At 34.1% G+C, this 26,932-nt stretch overlaps 2 protein-coding genes across 2 annotated transcripts in view; one reads left to right on the top strand and one right to left on the bottom strand.

Annotated features, from left to right (window-relative positions):
- The window catches only part of LOC134278036 (uncharacterized), a 37,467-nt gene extending 11,110 nt beyond the window's left edge, over positions 1–26,357 (bottom strand). The window contains exons 1-2 of the mRNA XM_062760351.1: positions 26,278–26,357; positions 25,879–25,959 (exon numbers count right to left, since the gene is read on the bottom strand). Coding sequence (XP_062616335.1) covers positions 25,879–25,932 — 54 coding nt within the window. The 5' untranslated portion in view covers positions 25,933–25,959; positions 26,278–26,357. The remainder of the gene's footprint in view (positions 1–25,878; positions 25,960–26,277) is intronic.
- LOC134278046 (FMRFamide receptor-like) lies at positions 2,184–4,738 on the top strand. Its single transcript, XM_062760361.1, has one exon. It carries the CDS (start codon positions 3,139–3,141, stop codon positions 4,510–4,512), a length of 1,374 nt encoding a protein of 457 aa, XP_062616345.1. The 5' UTR covers positions 2,184–3,138; the 3' UTR covers positions 4,513–4,738.
- Positions 26,358–26,932: the final 575 nt, after the last annotated feature.

The following is a 26,932-nucleotide window of genomic DNA, read 5'->3' as shown; positions in this document are numbered from 1 at the left end:
CGTAAAATTGACACTTTTTTAGTAATATCTGAAAATTTACATCATATACCCCCACTGTTGATGTTCTTTTCTAAATATTCAAGATAACTTTGACCTATTTGCTTAAAATCAGAAAAAGTTTAAGACTTTAAAATAATTTTCTTGCTTATTAAATTTTCAATGCCAGAAAAATCACATTTTATTAGTGCAGAAAGGTCAAATAATTGATTAGGCGATGCAATATGAAACTTTTTCTTAGTCACAATTTTAAAGTGTCTTTTTTTCAACAGACTTAGAGTTCATTTTGTTTCGTGCTTTACTTGGATAAAAATATTGCAGGGAAAACTTCGAAAATGTAATTTTAATAAAGACACAAATTTCAGTGCAAAAAGGTCATATTAAATGTACTGTAGCGCCAAAAGAAGCATATTGACCCCCATTTTTTGATTTGAATTTTAATTAAGCTATGTATGTAGAAACTAAAAATATACTTGGCAAAAAAAGTTTGAGACTTTAAATATCAGGATCGAACGTCGTTAATAGTAGGTACCGGTATGTTATAATTTATGTCTTTCACTAATTAACAATTTTCAATTGCCAATGAGTACATGACTAAAACGACACTTATATATACACACTGTATGAGTGATATCTTTACCCTTTTATGTTCTTCAAATATATGTTAAAGTAAATAAAAACTAAATGTGTAGTAAATACATGTATTAGCAAAAATGCCAAGTGAATCTGCTTTACGTTGCACTCGATTCATCAGATCTATACGTTTAGTCTTTTTGCATCCAAAACTATGGAACGTTTCATTTTAAATAATGGGGGCATGCAGTATAAAAAAGAGACTAACTTTTTTTGTCTTGCTGAATAGAATAATTTAATGAATGTTGCAGTTTGTCTTTTATTTTTTATTGACGTATTATAATTGTTAGCTACTAGAATACAGCTCTGTAATATTATCCCTTTTTCTTCTTCACAAACTAGAGAGATGAATCCAATACGTATCACTGAATTAGTAATAAAATAAAAAGATAATGAGCTAAACTTCGCTTTAAAGTCGGGCCTTCTATTTCATGTCAGAAAGAATGGACTGACATTTGACATCATCCTTCACAAAGTGGTTCGCAGATTGTTTCATTTGGAAATCATCGGCGCTGTAGATTTTCAATTCCTGATTGTATTTCACTTGTACATGTACTTTACACCATAACACTTTTCTCGCTGAAAAGGATGCAGCCATTGGAGGAGCGTGGCATACCACCTCACTGTTGATCCCCGTATAACCCTTAGAAATATTACGTGGATTGGGCGATCACCAGTCAAAAACTCAATAACACCAGGGCCTCTTAGTGACATACCAAGAGTTATAGAGAAAAAAATGACAGAGTTATAAGGAAGCTGTTCGACAATTGACCTGGAGCATTTGAGGGAAGGGGATCTCAAATAACCTTTATAAAGGACATTAAGTATCAAATGACCCTTCTCAAATCAAATGACCTTTCTCAAACGGTATTAGCTCTAAATCTTAAACTGGGCAATTGGAAAACAATATTCACTGCTATAGGAATATTTCTTTAACAAGATATTAGACATCAAAGTGCCAAACATTAACTCTAGCCAACTGGTTGTCAACTTATAAATTTTTCTATTTACTCCCAACCGGTAAATTCAAAACTTAGAACATGACAGACAAATGCCCCGCTGTAAAAAAAAAAAATATTTTTAATATTATATGTAAACATTTTCTCCCTAAAATCTTTGGTGTTTTATTGTTATTTATTATTATCGTAACAATCATTACAAGATTGCTTTAAACATTTTAAAATAAACAAAAAATAATTCCTATAAAAATATCTCTTATCAAAAGTACTTATCGAAAGAAAAAAGAATGTATTCTAAGCTTTAAGAATGAAAATGTTGTAATTTGACTAATTTTTGCGCTGAAAAATGCAATTCATTGTTTGGTTATCTTGAATTTTTCAGTATTTTATGTCATATTGGATTTTTGATATGACGACAGATAAAATCAAAAGTGAAAAGAAAAAAAGAATTGGAGGATATACCAATCCAACATAAATCAACGGTTTTGTCAAAGCAGCCCGTACCAAAGCACTGAAATCTTATTAGCCTTTTACAAAAGTTAATGAAAACAGAAAAAGAATTGCTGTTTGCGGTTTTAGGAATTAGCCGCCTGCTAATCTCCGCCACTTCCCCTTACCTTAACATAACACGTATAAAGAAACGAGGGAAAAACAATTATCTAAATGGCGGCATCCATTCATTTAGAAATAAGACGGTGTACTTCGTCACGTCGCGAAGTTCTGTGGAAAATAAGATGAGATTTTTACTTAGCAAATAAAAGACTACGCCAATCACACGTGATTAATGAAAGACCAATCGCGCCACAGGAAATGGTTTTCCATACAACTAGGAATCAACGAAAAATAACTTCGGAAAAAATAAAACATTAATTCTCTTGACTCTTTATTGTATTCCCCGTATTTTTACACAAATCAATCAAAGATTTAACATTTTTGTAAATAGCTATATTTCTTAATATTTTCCGGGTTCCATGAGTCTACTGATTAATATAGATTTTCAGCAAATCTAATTGCGATGAACAATGAAAAAGAATCTCTGACTTAAACCGGAACGCGTGAATTTCTTTTTACGTCATGAAACTCTTGCAAACAAACTTCTTCAAAATAATTGTGATGAATTTTCCTCCTGTTTGACTAAATGCTAAGGAGATTTACCCATACTTCACAACCCCTTATGCGCGACTTCTATGCCTGAGCCTTCGTGTCACGCTGTTAATTAACTTTAACAATTTTCTCATCTTTATCTTACTGCAAATGTTCCTTATTATGACAATGAATCTTCTAAACCATCTTTCATTCCGTTCTTTTCTACAAAATATTCATTTTCATGATATCAAATCTTAAACTTTTGACTTTTTTCATTTGAACCACAGTCACCGTATTCCAATGGAAACTGAGACTTAGACGATTTTTTTGCTGTCTTTGGAGAAAGTGATGTTCTGGTAATGAGAAAGTGAGTCATCAAAACAGAGTACTCAAAAATGAAGAATTCTTGTCAAGAAACTAGAAATGGATAGGAAACAGAACGTTATTTCAATCTAGTCACATTATGAAGTACGAGGTCGGCCAAGAAAATTTTACTGAATTGTACACTCTCCATAAAGAGGTCAGTGCTTCCGAGACCCCTATGTGTGAGACGGCTCGTACCACAGAAACTGTTGTGATGGGCTACCTAGCTATAGTCATCGTTATACTGGGGATGATTGGAAACAGTCTCTCTATCGTGGTGCTAACGAGAAAAGCGATGCATACTTCCACTAACTGTTACTTGTTGGCACTAGCTATCTGGGATACCGTGGTTATATTCTGTACCCTACTTCTGATGAGTATCCCCTCCCTGTCTTCCGAATTCAAGAGTCAGGTGATGCCGTACGTGGTGGTACTAGTGTACCCTCTTGCTCTGACCGCCCAAATGTCCACTCTATGGCTAACTGTGTCCTTCACAGTGGAACGGTACATCGCTGTCTGTCATCCACTTCGAGCTGCCCGGATGTGCACAGTAGCGCGAGCACGTGTTGTCATAGTGATAGTATCGGCAGTTTCCGTTCTGTTCAATACGAGTCGTTGGTTTGAATACCGTTTGAAATTCCACGATCCCGGGCAGTTTTATAACCGGTCGGCAATATCTTACGAACCGACCGATTTAGTGAATAACGACGATTACAAACAAGTTTACTTCTTTTGGCTTTACCTTCTAGTTATGTTTATAGTCCCTCTAATATCTCTCTCGGTACTCAACACATTTCTGATTCTTGCCGTCCGTCAGTCTCGGATCCAGCGAAAAGACATGAATGTCCGACAGTCACGTGAGAATAACGTGACCATTATGCTGGTCTCCATCATCATTGTGTTTATCATCTGCCAGATTCCAGCTCTGATCTACAATTTAGCTTGGGCCATCGACATACAAACTGTAAAAATATCATGTGGATGGAACGTTCTTTCTACTTTTCGTAACTTCATGGTAACTCTAAATAGCTGTGTTAACTTCATACTTTATTGTGCATTAGGACAGCGATTCCGACACACGTTCATCCGGTCATTCTGTCGTTGTTTGATACTGACAGAAAATGGTAATTCCTTTAGATATGTTAACTCTGCTATGATGGCGTCATCCTCAATGAACACGTATGCCAAATACCGGTTAGTTCGAGCCAAGCAGGGTCTGTTAACATTCCGTATGAACGATTTGTCGCCCCCTACCGGTATTCATAGGAGACCAACGCTACAGACGTCAATGCAGCCCTCCAAAAACAACATGAAAGTGTCGCTGATGGACGGAGGAGCGGGAACAAAGCACTCTCAGGGCAGTACCTCCGACACTACCCACGGGACTTCCTCCTCCAAAGACTCCCTGAACAATGAAATGTCCGACATGCACACAGACGCCACAAAGACGGCGCAGCCTTTGAATCTCCTTTAAACACCAAGTGTTTGGTATTACAGACTTGTAATGTTTTTAATATACTTCATGACTTGCTAATTAAAGGGAAAAAACAACAAAAAAATGATCAAAGGAGAAACATTCTAATTACATTCCATCCAACTGGATACTAGTATACTCATCAACAAAAACAAAGAATGATACAAAGCTTAAATGCAACATGCAACAAAAAAAGAAAGAAAAGCAAATTTTATACTGAGCATACGTAGCATTTGATTAAAGTCTTTTAAAGTCATTTGTTATTTTTACTTTTTACAATGTACTTGTATTCTTCAACTGAATACCGTTTTCTATGGAGTTTTCTTTTACAAGCAAGGTTACATATATAGAAACAGATGTTGCAGGGAACCTAAATTCATCTGATTAAACTCGATCATTAAGTTCATTCCCAGGAAGATGTTATGTTGATGAATAATTATCGCAGGGGTATTGACAACTAAAATATAACTTCTTATGTTGATGAATATCACAGGGACAACAGGAAAATAACTGCTTACCATTATGAATGCAAGACCAGTGATCACGGAGGACTTTTTATTATGTTTGGTGGGAGATCGTTAGGTCCAAATTAAAGTAGGCCCAATAGTTGTCGGAAACAAGTTTTTAACTTACATAAGTCCGTCTCCTTACTATTTGACACTGATACTCATAAGATTCGAGAACGAAATATATACAGATAAATTTTACGCAGGTTGTAATATAACAGAAAAGTATAGGGTGAGTTTATGTAACAAAAACATGCTATTTGTTGTTAGTCCTGAATCAATGTAGCTGTTGCAGAAAAGGTACATAATCCACGTAGCAGGTTGTGTATGTTTTTTTCGAATAGCTGTAACATTAATTCGCGTACTAATAGAAAATAAACATTTGTGTTTCAATGATGGAAGAGCCACTACTCAAGAAATTTGTACACGTGATATGCTCAGTGTTGTTTACTGATTGATAAAGGAAAATGGTTTTCGTAAGAAATAAATGAGAAATGATTCAGTTTATGTAAATTAATGTTTTTTGTGAAAAGGCCTACTGTTTCTTGATAGAGAATCAAAAGATGATCCAGAATAGGTTGTGAGTGCGACCAAGATTTTGTTTCTTATGAAACGTGTTCCTCCAAAATCCACTCGTCAGAATGTCTGTCTGTTCAATTAGGGAGTATGGCTACGTAACCATATGCATTGGAGATCTTTAATTTTGCACAGGAAAAATAAAATATTTGTATACCAAGGATTTTTTTTCCTTTTGAAATATTTGGACCATGCTTCTTGCAATAAAAATTCAATCTATAGTCATTTGATTGACTGTGTGGCTTGATTTGTGCTAATCAATGTGTATCAGCACGAATAAAATGGACGTAATCTGAAACTTTAATACTTCCGGACTACAAGCTCTTCGATTTCAATCAGATCCACATTGCATGTTTAAAATCAAAGGATAATAGCACGCAGCGATGTTCAGGTACTTCAAAGGGGCCGATTTCTGGTTAACAAATTTTCTGGTTAGAGGCCGTATCTTCTGATCATGAACTTGGAAATTTCGGCGCCATTTTCCGCCTGATCCTCTGTGCATGTAGATACGTGACATCCATAGCTATGTTTCTACAAAGTTTTGTGATTTTGCTCACGGCAAATTGCAAGTGGTTTGAATTTCAAAGCAATCATAAAACATGATAGAAGTACTTTAATTCAATATTTTTATTAGATGAAATATGATTTGTTTTCGGCTAGTTATCATTTCTTTTGAACTCTAGAATATACACTACATTTCCCCTATCTATGACAGCGAAATCGGAAAGATCTCTGAAAGACTGAATATCGTCAAACTGTAAATGATAAATTTTCACAACATGAATACAAGCTCATTACATCAAAAACATTTGATGAATCAGTTAAAGAAGTGTAAATGTTACAAAAAATAACTATTTGTCAATCAGAAGGTTGCCGTTCACTGATTTTGCCTGTAAGTCCTGCATATGATCACTATTGTTTCAAAGCCATTATTTGATGATTATTTTCTCATCATTCTCTGAATTATTTTGTTTTCATTCTCTATTTACATACTAGAGACATTAAAAACTTTTTTTTTAACATTTGTCACGAAAAAGATATACGTTAATTTTTCATTTTTAAAACTATCAAAGAATTGAATTACAAAAATATTAGGTTAAATACAAGTTAGAACAAGGGCATCGAAAAGTGGAGCCCCGCCACGTGTATTTTTCTACATCGATCCCGATACAAATACGGTATTATTATCATTACACGCTTAGTTTGGACTTTCAGTAAGGCGTGGTATTCTCGACGTTACCTAATTAGCTTTTGAAATTTACACGGCTTCCTTTCACTGTTGAAATATACATATGATAGAAATGCGGCCGAATGTCAATTGGTGTTGTAAATAGCCAATTAAAAGTTCTCTCACGGCACAGAGGTGGGGCATAAGTCGTCTCATCGTTATCAACAACAATTTTAAGTTCCTGATGTTATTAATTTCTTAACCAATGAGAATCTACCTGTATTCTCCATTACGTAGCGCCGAGAATGCCACGCCTTACTGAAAGTCCAAAGTAAGGGTAAAATCCTCCTACGTCTATTCCTTTTCGCACAGGACATTTCACATCTACACATCTACACGATTGCGCTACCCCCCTCCAACTCGAGTATTCAACCATAATATCAGGACAAGGTACAATTGAATTACTAGCAAAATAACATTTTTCAACATTTCGAATTATTTTATAAATTTAATATTTTACAATTCACAAAAAGGTGAACCGTGTTCCTTGTCAAAACAACACGTTTATATTGTTTTACAGGATACCAGCATCTCCAAGCTTCAGATGACACCAAAGCTTCCGGATATAGTCCTTTCAAGTCTTTCTTGCACCATTTTCTGTAACTTTTGGTTGTAATTTATTATCAGTTGCCGACTATCTTTCAAGTTTGAACGGCCATGGACCAGTTGCCTAATGAAGAGGCCATTGTCCACAGTCACAAGTCACCATTACAACACAACGTATATACTTATTAATGAAGCAAAGGAAGAAATTGAATTTATTGTAAGAGGAAGTAACAAGATAACTTTTTTTTCAGAAGCAAGGGGAAAGGTTTTGCTAAAATCTTATTGTATACAATATTGTATACTATACATACTAGTACTTCAATGCAGTATGGAGGAAGATACCATACAAGTACTACAAAGACAAATAAATTCTACCAGATCAAACGACAAAATCACAAGAGGCCCATGGGCCACTCTGCTCACTTTAGTCACTTCAATGGTCCTGCTGTGCTGCAACAGATTTTTCCTCAAAATACCTTTATTCCTCTGTATTTTTACCCATCCTGTACACAGGAGTTGTGATGTTAAGAAATGGATCTTCACTGCCATCGGATGTCACATTATGCGATTCATTACAGATTCACTCTAGGGGAGTTTTAAAGATCTTTCCTATATAATCCCCATTGTGGCAACACCCTAGTACCCTCTTGGGCAACAATTTACAATATATCCTATCTCACACAGTTTCTACTCGAGTTTTATTTTTTTTTTTTGGTACAATGGTTCTTATGATTTGTTAAAAAGATTTCCCCGTATGTATTTCAATGTAAAACTGATTTCCTTATTGCCTCCCCCCCCTTCCCTTATCCATGATTTGATAAATTTACCACAGAATGCTTGTGCATAGGTTCAGGTTCTCTAAGCTCACTTATTCACTTATTCTCACTTATATTTCATTGTAAACTATCTTTTCATATCTTAGCCAAATCTTACCCCAGGGGGCCATGATTTGAACAATATAAAATCTAACGTACCTCAGGAACCTTCAACATAAGTTTCAGCTTTTCTTGTCCAGTGGTTCTTACGATGAGTTTTAAAGATTCCTCTCATGTATTTGAATGTAAAATATGATTCCCTTATGTGGCCCCACCCTTCCCCTGGGGCCATGATTTGATCAATTTGAAATTCTAAACTACCACAGATAGCTTCTACATATACTAGTCTATGCTTTTCTGATCCAATAGTTCTTTATATTTTTTATTTTTATTAAAATTGCCAAGTAATTCTTTAAAAGAAGTTGAAAATGTTAAGCTTAGAAGGATGTATAGACAGACAGCTTGACAGACAGACAGAGAAGACTGACATTGGAAAATGAGTGATGAGAAAAGCTCAGTTGACATTTCTGCTCAGTGAATTAACAATTAAACTGATGCTTTGTTTGCAGTGTATTAGTTAAAGCACAGGCTGGTGATCTTTTTTTCAGCCACTCAGTTTATCACGTAACATTTATACATTTCTTTACTTGAATTGATAAGAACAATAAATCAAAAACCCCAGTAGTATTGAAGATAATCATTAAGAATTTTGATTACTTCCTCCAATTTGATTTGTCCCAGGAGAGTCTCTATCTGACTCTATTGTGTTGACAGTATGCTGGAGGACTTTGAAGCTCTTTGAATTATTGATGATAGATTCTGAACACACCAATTAAACACATAATTGAAAGCCTTTTGTGTTTTTGGACTCCCATTATGGTACCTTGCACAAATCACCGGAAAGTAAACCAATGGCCTCCGATGATGCCAATATGCAACATAAAAGACCAGGAATACACTCAATTACACAGTAAATATTTAGCACCAGGATGTCCTTTATTATTAGTTAACAATTATTAGGGTGCTGTCTTGCATGTCATAGCTTCAGAATGCAAGAGAACATTTTTTTCTTTTCAAATAAAATTTTAAATACACTCATGCATTTGATTTTTAAAATATTAAATTACCATACATATTGACAAGTAAAAAGTTTAATCTAATCAAAAATACTTCAACTGGACCATCACCAGTAAAAGGATCAAAGAGTACTGATTTAATAGAGGTTTCCCAAAGAAGTTCAAACCTGGAAAACTAGGGCATACACAGCATTCCTAACATAACTTATTATATTATGCATTGCACCAATGTGTTTCTTTTCACATTACATGAGATTTTGAGCTTTTCTTTGCTCCATTCTTAAAAATTAGTTCATTGACTCTCTTTCTGATTGCTGATTAGTTAAAACCCAAATAACATATACATGACAATGGGTAAGTAAGTAACAAAGTAATTGACAATTGCCATCCAATTAAATCGTAGTAGGCAGAACCAATATATGATTGAATTGGTTTAGCTTTTTCTATTGTAGTACAAAATTTACAAAAAACTACCACGTGATTTGTATTTTTAGAACCATTTCCAGCTTAGTTTGGACTTTCAGTAAGGCGTGGCATTCTTGGTGCTACATTTACCGCCTGTCAAACGGCAAATAGATTCTCATTGGTTAAGAAATTAATAATATCAGGAACTTTAAACTGTTGTTGACAACGATGAGATGACTTAAGCTCCACCTCTTTGCAGGACGAAACAATGTAATTGGCTATTCGATACACTAATTGGCATCCACCCCCTGGACAATCAGATTTAAAAAGGTCAGCCAATGAAATGAGGTGTTGCTTTATGCCAGTGTGAATGTTCGACTCAAAAAGAGAGTGAAAAGAAACACTTTGGCGTGATGCATCCTAAGTATTCTAAGACCTTAGGTTAATCTATATAAGTTTAGCTTAATTATGACTTGTAATCATGCATGAAGTTGAAAATGGACTCCTTTTAGAAACTTAAGATATCTAGCATTTGATTCATTTTCTGTACAGTCTTGACTCTTCAAAAGGACAAGTAAGAAACAGTTTTGAAATTCATATTTTCTCAAATTTTGTCGTGTACTAATGAGAAATCTTGAAACAGTTATCCAGAAAAATCAGAAATGTGAGAAAGCAAACCTGACTTACCAGTATTGTCAGTCCATGCTCAGTGATGTGTGTAGATTTTAACAAATTAAAAAAACACCCAGTAAAAGGTAAACATTAACATTTACTGGAATTTATTGAAACTACAAAGTTCAGGACATATTTGATCAACACATTCTGACAATAACAGAGCTCAAGACCTGCATGTTTACAAAAACAGTTTACGCTTCATGGATGTGTTCAATTTGTTCAAGACTATGCCCCTTTAAGGCTAAAATGCAGCCAAAATATGATTTATAATTCATATGGAAATAACAGGGGGGGTGTTCTTTGAAAAAAAAATATTTTCCTATAAAGCAAGGCCAAGACTGAAACAATTGTTTTGGATCCATTGGATCCCCTGTTTTCTTTTACTTCAATGTCTTTTATTATTTAATTTTGAACACGAATTTTTAATTTTAAATTTATTTGCCTTGGCCACGACATATTTATTTCTTGGTTTCCATTACAAATCAGTCAAATGTTTTTGCCTTTCTTAAAAATTGTTAAGATAGGGAGATTTAAGGGGGCCGACTATTGTTTTATTGTGTGAAAACTACAATAGCGAAACTCTTCATTTTTATACCATATATATAAACTTACATTATCTTCAGTGTACATGCAAAGTTTGGGGGAAATCTACCATCCAGGTATTTTTGAGGGACCGTCTCAAAATACAGGTACATTTAGTACTATAGGATTATATAGGAAAATGCCAATTTTTAGCACTTCAAAGCAAATTATACAAATACTACAATAGACATTTTGTTCAAACTATAATATTTGATGAGTAATACTATATTATACAATATATGTGAGAAACCAAAAATTCTACCGTCTTGTTACCAGAGGGGGCATCTCAAAATGCAACAAATTAGCAAATTTTACTATTTTTATAGAGTACTACAAAATATGACGTACACAATGGATTCACATGAAAATATAATAAAAATATTGGAAATATTCTCAAATTTTTATGTTTTAAATTTCAAGAGCGTATGTTTATTACTTTTTCTTTAATAATATTTTTATTACCCCTTTCTTTAAGAGGTACAGATTATCATAACGTCAAAAACACACTGCAACAACGTCATGACCTACCTATCAATTGCAAAATCGGATAAAGAAATCAGTTATATCAAATTTTATTACATTTTTATACCTATAATTTCTTAATTTTGTTTAATTTTGATAATTAAGCTAAAAAAGTTCAATTAAAACAGTAAATACGCTTCATTTTACTATGATGCGCGAAAAATTGCGCAATGAAAACTTCAGTCGGCCCCCTTAAACTAAGTATACATGTGAATTCCTGATTTTGATATGTGTGCTATTAACAAAATTTTTTCAACAGTGTTATAAGTATGTGGAATCAAAATTTCTTTTAAATGTGGGTAGAAAATTACACAAATTTTCTTAGACTGTCATTGTACTGTTAGTACACTGTGACAAATTTCCACAGGAAAACTGTGACTTGACCTTTCATAACGTAAATTAATCCCGAGTGGAAAAATATACGTCTGCAGTAGTCAGTATGTTAACACAATTATTCTGAAGACTAAAGTATACTTCTATTAACCCATATTGATTCCTGTAACAAAACAGGATGTGAATCATGACTTTCAGAAGTCGTCACAAAGCTTTAAGTGGGTGTTATCTAAACTTTGTAAGAAAACTACCTTACCAATACAAATTCTTGCTGATCAAAAAATTTTTCTTTTTCTTTTCTTTATTTTTGGAAATAAAAAATAATTAACCTGACCACTTCTCCATTGTTCATGAGACAGGTAGTTTTACTTTTGAACCACTGATTAGTGATTCATTGAATCCTAAAGTCTATTATACAAAATAAATATGATACTACAGACAGCTGTTTCTCTCTGAGTTTTAATGTTCATCAAATCATTTTCCTGTATGTGAATTGGAAAGTTACACAGTGACTTTAAAAGAAGGAAAAGGAGGAAAACACTTGCTTTGGTCTTAGATCAATCTGATTAAAGTAAGATCCTCAATACTCTTCTTTTTTTTTTTAACGAAACAACATATCTTTAAGAACAAGAGGCCCACGGGCCTTATAGGTCACCTGAGCATCATGCAACAACTTTCAAATGATTGAATTTGGTTTATGTTTTAAGCTAGATGCTATGGCATTCACAATTTTGAAAGAGGCACCATTGCTAATCATAACTTTACACTTAGCAATTGTTTAGTTTGATTACTTAATACCCATAAGCAGGGTTGGGGAACAAAAATGTATGTCAACTAATCAGTAATATTCAGCGTAATATTCAGCAATAATCAGGAGTGCTCCTACCACACATGAACTCCTGACCCTAAGTCTACACATTGCACAATTTTTGAAAAGGCACACTTGCTTATCAAAATTACTTGATTAATACCAAGGAGTAGATTTCAAACAATTCATTTTCAGTATATAAGTAGAGACCCCCCCCCCCCATTTTGGTATCCCTGACCCAGGGGCCTTGAAATTCGCAATTCTGGAAGAGGAACCCATCATAACTAAATAAATAGTTCATCTGCTTATTACCCAGAATTAGAGAAAAAGATTTTTTTATAGATGTAATAGATGTAATGTATTTTCACTATATAATCATTATAGAGCCCCGCCCTAACACCAGAACCCCTGACCCTGGGGCCATAAAATTCACAATTTTGGTAGAGGCACTCTTGCTCATCATAACTATGAACTTAATAAGTTTATTTAATACCTAGGAGCAGAGAAGAAGATTTTCAAAGATTTAATGTATTTTCACTATATAATCAATAGAGTCACGCCCTAACACCAGAACCCCTGACCCTAGGGCCATGAATTTCACAATTTTGGTAGAGGCACTCTTGCTCATCATAACTATGAACTTAATAAGTTTATTTAATACCTAGGAGCAGAGAAGAAGATTTTCAAAGATTTAATATATTTTCACTATATAATCAATAGAGTCACGCCCTAACACCAGAACCCCTGACCCTGGGGCCATGAATTTCACAATTTTGGTAGAGGCACTCTTGCTCATCATAACTATGTACTTAGTTAGTTTATTTAATACCTAGGAGCAGAGAAGAAGATTTTCAAAGATTTAATGCATTTTCATTATATTATCAATAGAGCCAAGCCCTAACACTAGAACCCCTGACCCTGGGGCCATGAATTTCACAATTTTGGTAGAGACACTCTTGCTCATCATAACTATGTACTTAGTTAGTTTATTTAATACCTAGGAGCAGAGAAGAAGATTTTCAAAGATTTAATGCATTTTCACTATATACCGTATATACTCGCCTATAAGTCGGTTTTTTGGGAGTTAAATTTTAGTCCAAAAGTCTATGTCCGACTTATAGGCGAGTCATAAAAGGTCTGGTATTTTTCTGGATGGCGAATTCTTGTATTCTATAAAAAATTTTCAAGAGCTATCGTTGAGCAAATTCTTGATACATTATATCATTTGTGTACTCTAATATCAAACGTAAAGTTCATAATACATGCATTTAATGATTTTATTTTTGTCCTTTTAGAGGGCATTATTTACTTTTTTAATGATTTAAAGTTAAATATCGTATCCATTTTAAAAAATATTAATTGATATCAAGTTAAAACATCAGAACATTTATCAGAAACCGTCATCTGATTCAGGCAAAAATTTTTACCGACTTATATGCGGGTCAATGACAAATACCAGCAAAATAACCTAAAAAAATACAACCGACTTATAGGCGGACCGACTTATAGGCGAGTATATACGGTAATCAATAGAGCCCCGCCCTAACACCATAACCCCTGACCCTGGGGCCATAAAATTCACAATTCTGGTAGAGGCACTCTTGCTCATCATAACTATGAACTTAACAAGTTTATTTAATACCCAGGAGCAGAGAAGAAGATTTTCAAAGATTTAATGCATTTTCACTATATAACCAATAGAGCCCCGCCCTAACACCAGAACCCCTGACCCTGGGGCCATGAATTTCACAATTTTGGTAGAGGACTTAATGCTGATTACAATCATACCAACAGTTTGACTGTTTGATGTCCAGGAGTAAAGAAGAAGATTTTTAAAGATTGCACTAATTTTAGTGGTTTTTGCCCCACCCCCCAGGCCCCAGGGGGGCAGGGACCACGAAATTCACAATTTTTGTTCCCCTTCACGCATAGATGCTATATGCCAAAATTGGTTGAAATTGGTTCAGCGGTTTCAGAGAAGAAGCTGAAAATGTTTAAATGTTAACGCACGACGGACGACGGACGACAGACGACGGACGACGACGGACAAAAACAGATAGCAATAGGTCACCTGAGTTTACTCAGGTGACCTAAAAAGAGCATCGAGGGTCTGATTTTAATCAAATTGGTCTTCAATTTCACATGTTGTTACAGATATATTGAAAATGTTTTATCAGTTTACAATACTGTAAATCACTTTTTATTCGCGAGAACTTTATTTTTGCATAATTACTTGAGACAATGCGTTTGCGAAAATTAAATTCTTGCGTATTAAAGTATTCCTTATGAATAAATAAAGGAATAACAACTATTCATGAAAATTATGTCTCGCTAACAAAGAGTCAAAGGCAATCTCGCAAAAATAAGGTGTCGCGAAAATTTAGTGATCTACAGTATTCGTATTCATTCCTATATTGCTTATTCAATACAGACCTTTATCAAAAATAAAGACAACAAGGAGTGTAACTCATGTTTTTTATATTTATATATTTTATAATAGAAAGATATCAATACAGGGCTCAAAATATTGTTTTGACTTACAAGTCATTTGTGCTATCAACTTAAAATTCTACTGGTCCATCCATACCTTTCACTTTCCCTCTGGGCTAGTATGTCACTAATGCATGATTGAAAAAGACTTATCAGGGGCCTAAAATAACAATTTATTTGTTTGAAGTTGCCTACCAACCAACTGAAAATGCACCTGACCTTAACCTTTTTCAGCCATTTTGTAATATATATATTTTTTTAATTTTAAGGATATTAAAACTGTTTAATTTCAGTTTTTGTATTTATCAATCCGTGGTTTATACAAGAGTGAAGATTATTCTTCTTTAGCAAGCCTATGAAAAGCTATTTATTTGTTATCTAACAAATATCCAAAAACTTAATTTTAAATTCAGAGAAAAAATGTTATTCTGTTATTTTCAAACTGAATTGTCTATGGATGTTTTTCATTCAGTTAACCATAAGGAGAGCACAGTGAGTGTCACATGTTAACAGGGGATGCTTACTTCTTCATGGCACCTGAGCCCACCTTTTTTTTTAAATCTCTATGATTTCAATGGACTTTTCAACTTGATTACTGTTTGTTATCTTCATATTTTGTACTAATGTGGGTATTTCAAATAAATAACTTTGTACTTGTGGGTATTTCAAATAAATAACTTTGTACTTGAGGCTATTTAATTAAGAGGCAGTCCACCGAAAAACAAGGCAGTATTGTATTAAGAGGCGGCACATCGAATGTGAGGAATATTTGATATTTTATTAAAAACAATATCAATCTAGTCTAAAAGGAATAATGTGACTGAAGATTTGTTTGAAAATTGCTTATTTAATAAAATATCCTTGTGTTTTGTGTTTTTGAATTCCCCTATATAAACCATTGAAAGTAGGTAAGAAACAAAGAGCTGTAATTTCTAATACAATTTTAACAGGACTATAATTCACACTTAAATAAATCTAGAAATATTTCATCTTTTTGTTTAAAAAATAAAATCATTGCGATAAACAATTTTAATAGAAGTTTTCTGGCAAAATATATAGACGTTTTAATGAAAATTTGCGATGCAAGAGTTATCTCCCGTGGAATCGGTAAATCTGCTAAACACATTTTCATCGGAATTCTAGTGAAATATTTAGAATCGATACGCTAAAGAAAATTATTAAACAAGAAATAAATAATTTATTTTCAAAAAATAATTCATTTTCGCCTCCAAACATAATATTTAGATTAAAATTGGCTATAATATTCAGGTTAAATCACGTTTCCATTGATGTATCAGTGACGTCATAATATTGCGTCACAATGAAATAGTTACAAGTTTTCCAGAGAAGTTCGTAAATTCTTTGCGTAAAGTGTAAAGAAAAATATTTTTTTTTAAATGGTTTCTCTTTTTCTGTTTAATTACTCTTCAGAGTGCATTTTACTAAATGTTAAATAATATTTTAATATCAAAATGTATTTTACACAGTACACGGGCGGCGTATCAGCAAGATGACGTTTTGATAAGTAATTTTATACATGTCCGAGAACTAATTTTTTAAAATTGATTTACCAGGATATGCGTTAAAATGATTAATGAAGTGTTTATAATGAACATTTCTTATAGAATTGGGAATCAATGATGAATGTTTTAGATTTACACAATACATGTATTTAATTCAACGAAGTTGGTAAATCTAAAAACAAAAACTTAAATACATTTATCTATGCAATCAAATCAAAATAAACGATCTACAGTACGATTAAAAATGAAAAAAAAACCCTGAAAAATAAGTTATAAAAATATATTTATTGAGTGAAATTTACTGCTGAACTCCCGACTATAATTTGACACTATAACGGAAGGTGGTTTAGTTAAACATTTTTTTTTTTTTTTTTTTAATCTTATTTATTTAGTTTTATTCAGCGATTGAAACAATCACATGCTCATATTTAATATGGAGTATAAACCTGTGACTATGTTGACCAATACTAAAATGTTTTAACATTCATGAAATCAATTTTCAAAAATAATGATGCCATGACCCCGCACCCCCCTTCCGCGCTTCTTGCTTGCGATTTATTGGCTCTTGAAAAATTATACTATACATGAAAGAACTTAATTTCTTATTTATATTAAATCAAATTTTGTAAAAGGGGAAAAGGCTTTACAGATGACAGGTAAGAAAAAACTTGGATAAAGTCGAGACTGTACACATAAAAATATTTCTTGCATTTCGGCAATTTTAATTTCGCTACTGATAGAATTTACTCTTTAATTCCTAAGACAAATAAAAAAGAAGTTTTACTTGAAAATAAGATGAATAATGAAGCTAGAAAGTTGTCTGCTCTGGTTGTTGCATAATACATGCACAAATACTTTTTTTTTCAAAATACCTAGTATCTATTAAGAAATCAATCAGATCAGATGTTTTACATGTAATCTTCATGTAAGTAAAAGACATGGGTAATTTAAATAATACATACATTTGAATCTATGGTTACACTCATTTAAAAACAATAAACTGACTGAAAAGAAATAACAGACAAGCATTTTTCGGATAAATTACACATGAAGAGCCAAATTTAGGAAATTTTTCTAAATTTACGGTAAAAACCGATCCCGATTGAAATAAAACCGATCCCGAACAAAAATAATGCAAAATTAATAAATTTATCAAACGAAAGGCAACTGCCACCTATATAATATGTTAAAAAAAAATAAATCAAGTAGTTTCTTAATCATATTACAACAAAAGAGCCAAATTTGACATTACTATTTTAGTATTTTCTTCTTTATACAATTTCGGTCGGGATCGGTTTCATTTGTGAAAACTATAAAAAATAAGTAAATTTGACTCCTTTTATTTCTTTCAAAATACCTTTTCCCAATGATTTTATTAAATGGCCCAAAAGTTTGTACTTTGTATTCATAAAAACATAAGTAAACAAATATGTCCTTGTATTGTATTGGGTTTTATAACGTATTTAAAATTGGATACTGAATTTAAACATTGACCTGCTAAACTCAAATTTGGACCAGATAATGTTTTCTAAAGAAGTATAAATTGGAGTCTTATTCATTCATAAAATAAAAGATAAAAGTCTATTCTATAAATAATATTCATCGGCACTTCCACCTCTGGAGTATCTGTTACATATAAAACAAAATAAAAACGTAATATTTTTTTTTTACCCTCATGTTTACCTTTTTGCACTTAAAATTAAGAATTTACCAAAACTAGGACTAGAGGAGCACTATAAAATTTTTTGATGTTGTCATGTGTAAACACTTGCTTTAATAAGTCTACATGCAAAAAATAATTAAAATCCATGACATGCGATGTGCCACCCATTGCCTGGGTTTTCGGTGGACAGCCTCTTAATTAATTTTTTTTTAATTTGTTGAAAGTAAATTAATTACAAAATAAGACCAGCAATTTAAATAAATAGACAATCATTGAGCCTGCACTCACAGCCCAACTAGCTAATGGGAATGTGATGATTTACATTATGAGTGATTAAAAGTCATGCATTCAAAAATACATACTAATTTCTTTTTTAATTTCTTTTCTCACTTAAGACATCTTGCTAGACATGTGAATAACAATGACAGGTGTCTTGAGTGGTCTGAACAGACTTAACATTTTGAAATTTTAATGAAAAAAACTTGCAAGCAAAAACAGGTACGTGTTAATTTTGTCTTCATTAAAGGGGCTCACTGGTCACTACAAATGTCACAACACTTCAATTTAAATTGCTATTTTGGTCTGAAATGATCAGATTCTGTCCATACAAATTTACTACACACCTATATATCAAACAAGAGGCCCATGGGCCACATCGCTCACCTGAGCACTGTGGCTAGGAAAAAGTAGAAATTGGTTTATTATTGAAAAGTTTAAATCCAAAAGTAGTCCCATGACCAATCATGGTTTTGCTATTCTTGAGAAGATGATTTTAAAAGAATTTCCTATGTCTTAGCTGCAGATCTGTAGCTCTCTGAAAAAAATATTGATAGACCGGAGAGCTACAGTGCCACCCATTGAAAAAACTGTATATTTATTGCGCACAAAAAAATGCGCTCGGTTCTTGATAAGTTCTTCCAAATTCTTACCTCAACTGCAAAAAAGGGAAGATTCCAAAAAATTCCTCTCTCCTTTATCAATTACTCTCGTAGTTGACATCTGAACGAAGCATATTCGACCGAATTATCTTTGAAACCAAAATGGCAGTATAAATAAAAGAAATGTTCGATGACTACAATATCAGGATCAGGAGGACTATTAACAACAATAATGAGGAATGTTTGGTTTTGGAAACAGCGAAAGAATGTGTTAGGAACATACGGTTAGTAATATTTTAAGATTGCAGTTTTAAAAACATGGGAAAATAAATCGAAAACCGAGCGCATTTTTTTGTGCGCAATAAATATACAGTTTTTTCAATGGGTGGCACTGTAGCTCTCCGGTCTATCAATATTTTTTTCGGAGAGCTACAGATCTGCAGCTACCTATGTCTATGTAGGACTTTGGTCGGCCATTGTGGCCCCGCTCTACCCCCAGGGGCCATGATTTGAACAAACTTGAATCTACACTACCTGAGGATGCTTTCATATAAATATGATCAATTATGGCTTTGCTATTCTTGAAAAGAAGATTTTTAAAGAATTTTCATATATATTTCTATATAAAACTTTGGTCGGTCATTGTGGCCTCGCCCTAGCCCCTTCGGTCATGATTTGAACAAACTTGAATCTACACTACCTGAGGATGCTTCCATATAAATATGATCAATTATGGCTTTGCTATTCTTGAGAAGAAGATTTTTAAAGAATTTTCCTATATATTTCTATATAAAACTTTGGTCGGCCATTGTGGCCCCACCCTACCCCCTTGGGTCATGATTTGAACAAACTTGAATCTACACTACCTGAGGATGCTTCCGTATAAATATGATCATTTATGGCTTTGCTATTCTTGAGAAGAAGATTTTTAAAGAATTTTCCTATATATTTCTATATAAAACTTTGGTCGGCCATTGTGGCCCCGCCCTGCCCCTGGGGGTCATGATTTGAACAAACTTGAATCTACATACTACCTGAGGATGCTTCCATATAAATATGACCAAATATGGCTTTGCTATTCTTGAGAAGAAGATTTTTAAAGAATTTTCCTATATATTACTATATAAAACTTTGGTCGGCCATTGTGGCCCCGCCCTCCCCCCGGGGGTCATGATTTGAAAAAACTTGAACCTACACTACCTGAGGATGTTTCCCCATAAGTTTCATCTTTCCTGACACAGTGGTTCTTTAGAAGAAGATTTTTAAATCATACCAACACAGTTTCATTAATTCCCAATTATCTCCCCATTAAGGAGGGCGTGGCCCTTCATTTGAAAAAACTTGAATCCCCTTTACCCAAGGATACATTGTGGCAAGTTTGGTTGAAATTGGCCCAGTGCTTCTTGAGCAGAAGTTGAAAATGTGAAAAGTTTACAGACGGAGAGACAGACAGCTAGACGGACAGACAGATGACGGACAAAATGTGATCAGAAAAGACATAATAAACAAGAGGCCAATGGGCCACATCTCACCTGAGCACTGTGGCTAGGAAAAAGTAGAAATTGGTTTATTATTGACAAGAGGCCCATGGGCCACATCGCTCACCTGAGCACCAAGGGTAGGACTAGTATGAAATGGCTTTTTATTGTAAGGTTTAAATCCAAAAGTAGTCCCATGACCAATCATGGATTTGCTATTTTTTAGAAAATGATTGAGAAGAAGATTTTTAAAGAATTTTCCTATATATTTCTATGTAAAACTTTGGTCGGCTATTTTGGCCCCGCCCTACCCCCGGGGGTCATGATTTGAACAAACTTGAATCTACACTACCTGAACATGCTTCCATATAAATATGATGAATTTTGGCTTTGTCATTCTTGAGAAGAAGATTTTTAAAGAATTTTCCTATATATTTCTATGTAAAACATTGGTCAGCAATTTTGGCCCCGCCCTACCCCCGGGGGTCATGATTTGAACAAATTTGAATCTACACTACCTGAGCATGCTTCCATATAAATATGATCAATTACGGCTTTGTCATTCTTGAGAAGAAGATTTTTAAAGAATTTTCCTATAATTTCTATGTAAAACTTTGGTCGGCAATTTTGGCCCCGCCCTACATGTACCCCCGGGGGTCATGATTTGAACAAACTTGAATCTACACTACCTGAGCATGCTTCCATATAAATATGATCAATTATGGCTTTGTCATTCTTGAGAAGAAGATTTTTAAAGAATTTTCCTATAATTTCTATGTAAAACTTTGGTCGGCCATTTTGGCCCCGCCCTACCCCCAGGGGTCATGATTTGAACAAACTTGAATCTACACTACCTGAGCATGTTTCCATATAAATATGATGAATTATGGCTTTGTCATTCTTGAGAAGAAGATTTTTAAAGAATTTTCCTATATATTTCTATGTAAAACCTTGGTCGGCCATTTTGGCCCTGCCCTTACCCGGGGGGTCATGATTTGAACAAACTTCAATCTACACTACCTGAGGATGTTTCCCCATAAGTTTCATCTTTCCTGGCACAGTGGTTCTTGAGAAGAAGATTTTTAAAATATACCACTAAATTTTCATTAATTCCCAATTATCTCGCCTTGAATAAGGGCGTGGCCCTTTATTTGAACAAACTTGAATCCCCTTCACCCAAAGATACTTTGTGGCAAGTTTGGTTGAAACTGGCCCAGCGGTTCTTGAGAAGAAGTCGAAAATGTGAAAAGTTTACAGACAGACGGACAGACGGACAGCTAGACGGACAGACGGACGCCGGACAAAATGTGATCACAAAAGCTCTCTTGAGCCTTCGGCCCAGGTGAACTAAAAAGTTTAAATCCAAAAGTAGCCACGTGACCAATCATGGCTTTGCAGTTCTTGAGAAGATGATTTTTAAAGAATTTTCCTACATATTTCTATGTAAAACTTTGGTTGGCCATTGTGGCTCCGTCCTACCCCAGGAGGTCATGATTTGAACAAACTTGAATCTACATTACCTGAGGATGCTTCCATATAAATCTGATCAATTTTGGCTTTGCTATTCTTGAGAAGAAGATTTTTAAAGAATTTTCCTATATATTTTTATGTAAAACTTTGGTTGGCCATTGTTGCCCCGCCCTACTTTGGGAGTCATGATTTGAACAAACTTGAATCTACACTACCTGAGGATGCTTCTATATAAATCAGATCAATTATGGCTTTGTCATTCTTGAGAAGATTTTTAAAGAATTTTCCTATATATCTCTATGTAAAACCTTGGTCGGCCATTTTGGCCCCGCCCTACCCCCTGGGGTCATGATTTGAACAAACTTGAATCTACACTACCTGAGCATGCTTCCATATATATATGATGAATTATGGCTTTGTCATTCTTGAGAAGAAGATTTTTAAAGAATTTTCCTATATATTTCTATGTAAGACTTTGGTTGGCCATTTTGGCCCCGCTCTACCCCCGGGGGTCATGATTTGAACAAAATTGAATCTACACTACCTGAACATGCTTCCATATAAATATGATGAATTTTGGCTTTGTCATTCTTGAGAAGAAGATTTTTAAAGAATTTTCCTATATATTTCTATGTAAAACATTGGTCGGCAATTTTGGCCCCGCCCTACCCCCGGGGGTCATGATTTGAACAAATTTGAATCTACACTACCTGAGCATGCTTCCATATAAATATGATCAATTACGGCTTTGTCATTCTTGAGAAGAAGATTTTTAAAGAATTTTCCTATAATTTCTATGTAAAACTTTGGTCGGCAATTTTGGCCCCGCCCTACATGTACCCCCGGGGGTCATGATTTGAACAAACTTGAATCTACACTACCTGAGCATGCTTCCATATAAATATGATCAATTATGGCTTTGTCATTCTTGAGAAGAAGATTTTTAAAGAATTTTCCTATAATTTCTATGTAAAACTTTGGTCGGCCATTTTGGCCCCGCCCTACCCCCAGGGGTCATGATTTGAACAAACTTGAATCTACACTACCTGAGCATGTTTCCATATAAATATGATGAATTATGGCTTTGTCATTCTTGAGAAGAAGATTTTTAAAGAATTTTCCTATATATTTCTATGTAAAACCTTGGTCGGCCATTTTGGCCCTGCCCTTACCCGGGGGGTCATGATTTGAACAAACTTCAATCTACACTACCTGAGGATGTTTCCCCATAAGTTTCATCTTTCCTGGCACAGTGGTTCTTGAGAAGAAGATTTTTAAAATATACCACTAAATTTTCATTAATTCCCAATTATCTCCCCTTGAATAAGGGCGTGGCCCTTCATTTGAACAAACTTGAATCCCCTTCACCCAAAGATACTTTGTGGCAAGTTTGGTTGAAATTGGCCCAGCGGTTCTTGAGAAGAAGTTGGAAATGTGAAAAAGTTTACAGACAGACAGACGGACAGACGGACAGCTAGACGGACAGACGGACGCCGGACAAAATGTGATCACAAAAGCTCTCTTGAGCCTTCGGCCCAGGTGAGCTAAAAAGTTTAAATCCAAAAGTAGCCACGTGACCAATCATGCCTTTGCAATTCTTGAGAAGATGATTTTTAAAGAATTTTCCTACATATTTCTATGTAAAACTTTGGTTGGCCATTGTGGCTCCGTCCTACCCCAGGAGGTCATGATTTGAACAAACTTGAATCTACATTACCTGAGGATGCTTCCATATAAATCTGATCAATTTTGGCTTTGCTATTCTTGAGAAGAAGATTTTTAAAGAATTTTCCTATATATTTTTATGTAAAACTTTGGTTGGCCATTGTTGCCCCGCCCTACTTTGGGGGTCATGATTTGAACAAACTTGAATCTACACTACCTGAGGATGCTTCTATATAAATATTATCAATTATGGCTTTGCTATTCTTGAGAGGAAGATTTTTAAAAGAATTTTCCTATATATTTCTATGCAAAAACTTTGGTCCGCCATTGTGGCCCCGCCCTACACCCGGGGGTCATGATTTGAACAAACTTGAATCTACACTACCTGAGGATGCTTCCATATAAATATGATCAATTTGGCTTTGCAATTCTTGAGAAGACGATCTTAAAAGAATTTTCCTACATCTTTCTATGTAAAACTTTGGTCGGCCATTGTGGCCCCGCCCTACCCCGGGGGGGGGGGGGCATGATTTGAACAAACTTGAATCTACACTACCTGAGGATGCTTACATATAAATATGATCAATTATGGCTTTGCTATTCTTGAGAAGAAGGTTTTTAAAGAATTTTCCTATATATTTCTATGTAAAACTTTGGTCGGCCATTGTGGCCCTGCCCTACCCCCGGGGGTCATGATTTGAACAAACTTGAATCTACACTACCTGAGAATGTTTCCCCATAAGTTTCATCTCTCCAAGCTTAGTGGTTCTTGAGAAGAAGATTTTTAAAACATACCACCAAATTTTCATTAATTCCCAATTATCTCCCCTTGAATGAGGGTGTGGCCCTTCATTTGAACAAACTTGAATCCCTTTCACCCAAGAATGCTTTGTGGCAAGTTGGGTTGAAATTGGCCCAGTGGTTCTTGAGAAGAAGTCGAAAATGTGAAAAGTTTACAGACAGATGGACAGCTAGACAGACGGACGCCGGACAAAAAGTGATCAGAAAAGCTCACTTGAGCCTTTGGCTCAGGTGAGCTAACCAGTATTCACCGTTTATTTATAACACCTTGCTGTATGTAGACTTCATTGTGCATTGAATGTATCCCCTCAAAGTGACCAAAAGTAGCCAACCTACCCTTTAATTCCCAAAAATAATACAAACTTATAAAAAAAATTATAGATAATATGTTATATATGCACACAGTCCTATATTAATTCTTCTTCTGATGAAAGCATATGCTCGAGTATTCTGATGCTCAGGGCTATTTCTTAAGGTGACATAATCATGATAAACAAAGAAAGTGAGTAGACACCTCAATATATATGTATATATATATATATATATATATACATATACATATACTGTAGAAGCACAAATTTTCGTGGGGATAAAATTTTGTTGATTTAACATCAGAAGTAGTTTCGTGGGGATAAAATTTCGTTGTTTTGAAAGCAGCCCCATTCAATATATAATCATATAAAATTTCGTGTGGGATTTAATTTCGTTGATAATTGTTAACAACGAAATAAATGAAATTTAATCCCCCACGAATATTTGTGCTTTTACAGTATATTTTGTTGTGGGTTTATTTTCAAATACATATGTATTTATATCCATTTAATTTTTTCTCTTTATTTCTTAAGAAAACGGTTGCAGTTTATCAGTTCATGAACACTGACAAACAATGTATCACCTGTACAGATTTCTTGATCAGTGGCTTTTCCATCAATGAAGCATACTATGACGTACAGAGTACATCAATTATTTAAAAATTATTCTTTTTAATCCTACATTTAATGATTATTTATATCAATATAAATATAAACAATAAAATGTCCGTTTTTGATTGTTAGTACAGAAATAACATTGCAGCTATTGCAGAAAAAATTGCATAACCTCCTTATGCGGGTTGTAAATTTTTTCTGCAACAGCTGTGACATCAGTTAATGTATTAACAACCAAAGAAAGCATTTCATTGTTTAAGAATTTTAAAAAAAAATTATCTACATTAAAAATTTCCAGATTTACTGTTTGGCATTAAAAAGTGAATGCAGTCAATTGTCTGGTTTCTCTTGCCTATAAACAGACTGAGGATCCCCTGATGTTTTGAGGTATATATCTTACCTGTCTCTGTATGACCACGTTGTCAAACTCCAACCTTCTTCTTAAATCTTCCATCGTCAATGTTTATTCACATTCCACTTTCTGAAATTATCAAAAATATTATTGTAGTCCATTAGGCCAATTAGATTTTGTTTTGGTTTCACTGATAGCCCCTGATAACTCGTAATTCGGAGTTAAATACCTTTTCATGGCTTGTGTTTCAATATATTATGTGCTAAGAAAAATTATTTCCAAAACAAGGCCGGTGGTAGTCGATATTTTCAGACAAAGTGAAAGTACTGTGTCCATCAACTTTATTGACGGTTTATAGAGTCAATGTTATTTTTCTAGCACTAAATATATGTTTTAGGAATTGTTTATGATAAGATGATAATTTGTTAACTTCAGACATATTTATACCAGCTTGTTTGTAGTCTTTCTAACGTGACTTTACCTCCAAGGCATCAACAACGAGGAACAACGCGCGCCTGCTACTTTCTCTTTTTTACGTTAAAAGCCGATCCCGATGTAAATACAGGCCGATCCATCTATAGGTTCCCCAACTTTCGCGACAGCGAGGGGACATTTTAAAATTTCATTTGTCTCTTCGTATGTTAGATTGTCTAGCTGTCTGCCTGTTAGTCTATTTAATATAAACTTGGTCATTAGAGATATTAGCTTGAATTAGAAGGGCTTTCATATTTCACATGTACTTTTGCATGTTTTGAGCTGGAATCGCGGGCACATTCGGTAATAAATTTTTAACCCATGGTATAATAATAATTACTACACGGAAACAATTGCCTATGACTTGAATACTGCATTTCATTTAGTTTAAACCATTTTTTTTTTATTTGAAAATGACAAGCAGAAAATACATTCAAGAATTAAGCCGTACAAATATCAGATTCGGAAACAACTTTTTAAAACTTGTACAAATCCGTTTCGTTATTATTTACAATGAAGCGCATTGAAGTGGTAAAATTTTCCGTTCGAATGGAACGTTTTGAGCTATCTTTAGAGTGTTTATTGTCATCTTATGACACGCCCATTTCTTTAGAAATGGATAAAACGG

This window comes from Saccostrea cucullata, unplaced genomic scaffold, assembly GCF_032062105.1.
Source record: "Saccostrea cucullata isolate Sc308-1 unplaced genomic scaffold, CSIRO_AGI_Scuc_v1 ctg390, whole genome shotgun sequence".
Taxonomy (NCBI): Eukaryota; Metazoa; Mollusca; class Bivalvia; order Ostreida; family Ostreidae; genus Saccostrea; species Saccostrea cuccullata.
The sequence above is the reverse complement of the archived record's forward strand: the minus strand, read 5'-3'. Positions and strand labels throughout refer to the sequence as shown.

Coding starts and splice junctions, on each gene's coding strand:
- LOC134278046 (XM_062760361.1), top strand. CDS start 3,139: ATGAAGTACGAGGTCGGCCAAGAAAATTTTACTGAATTGTACACTCTC.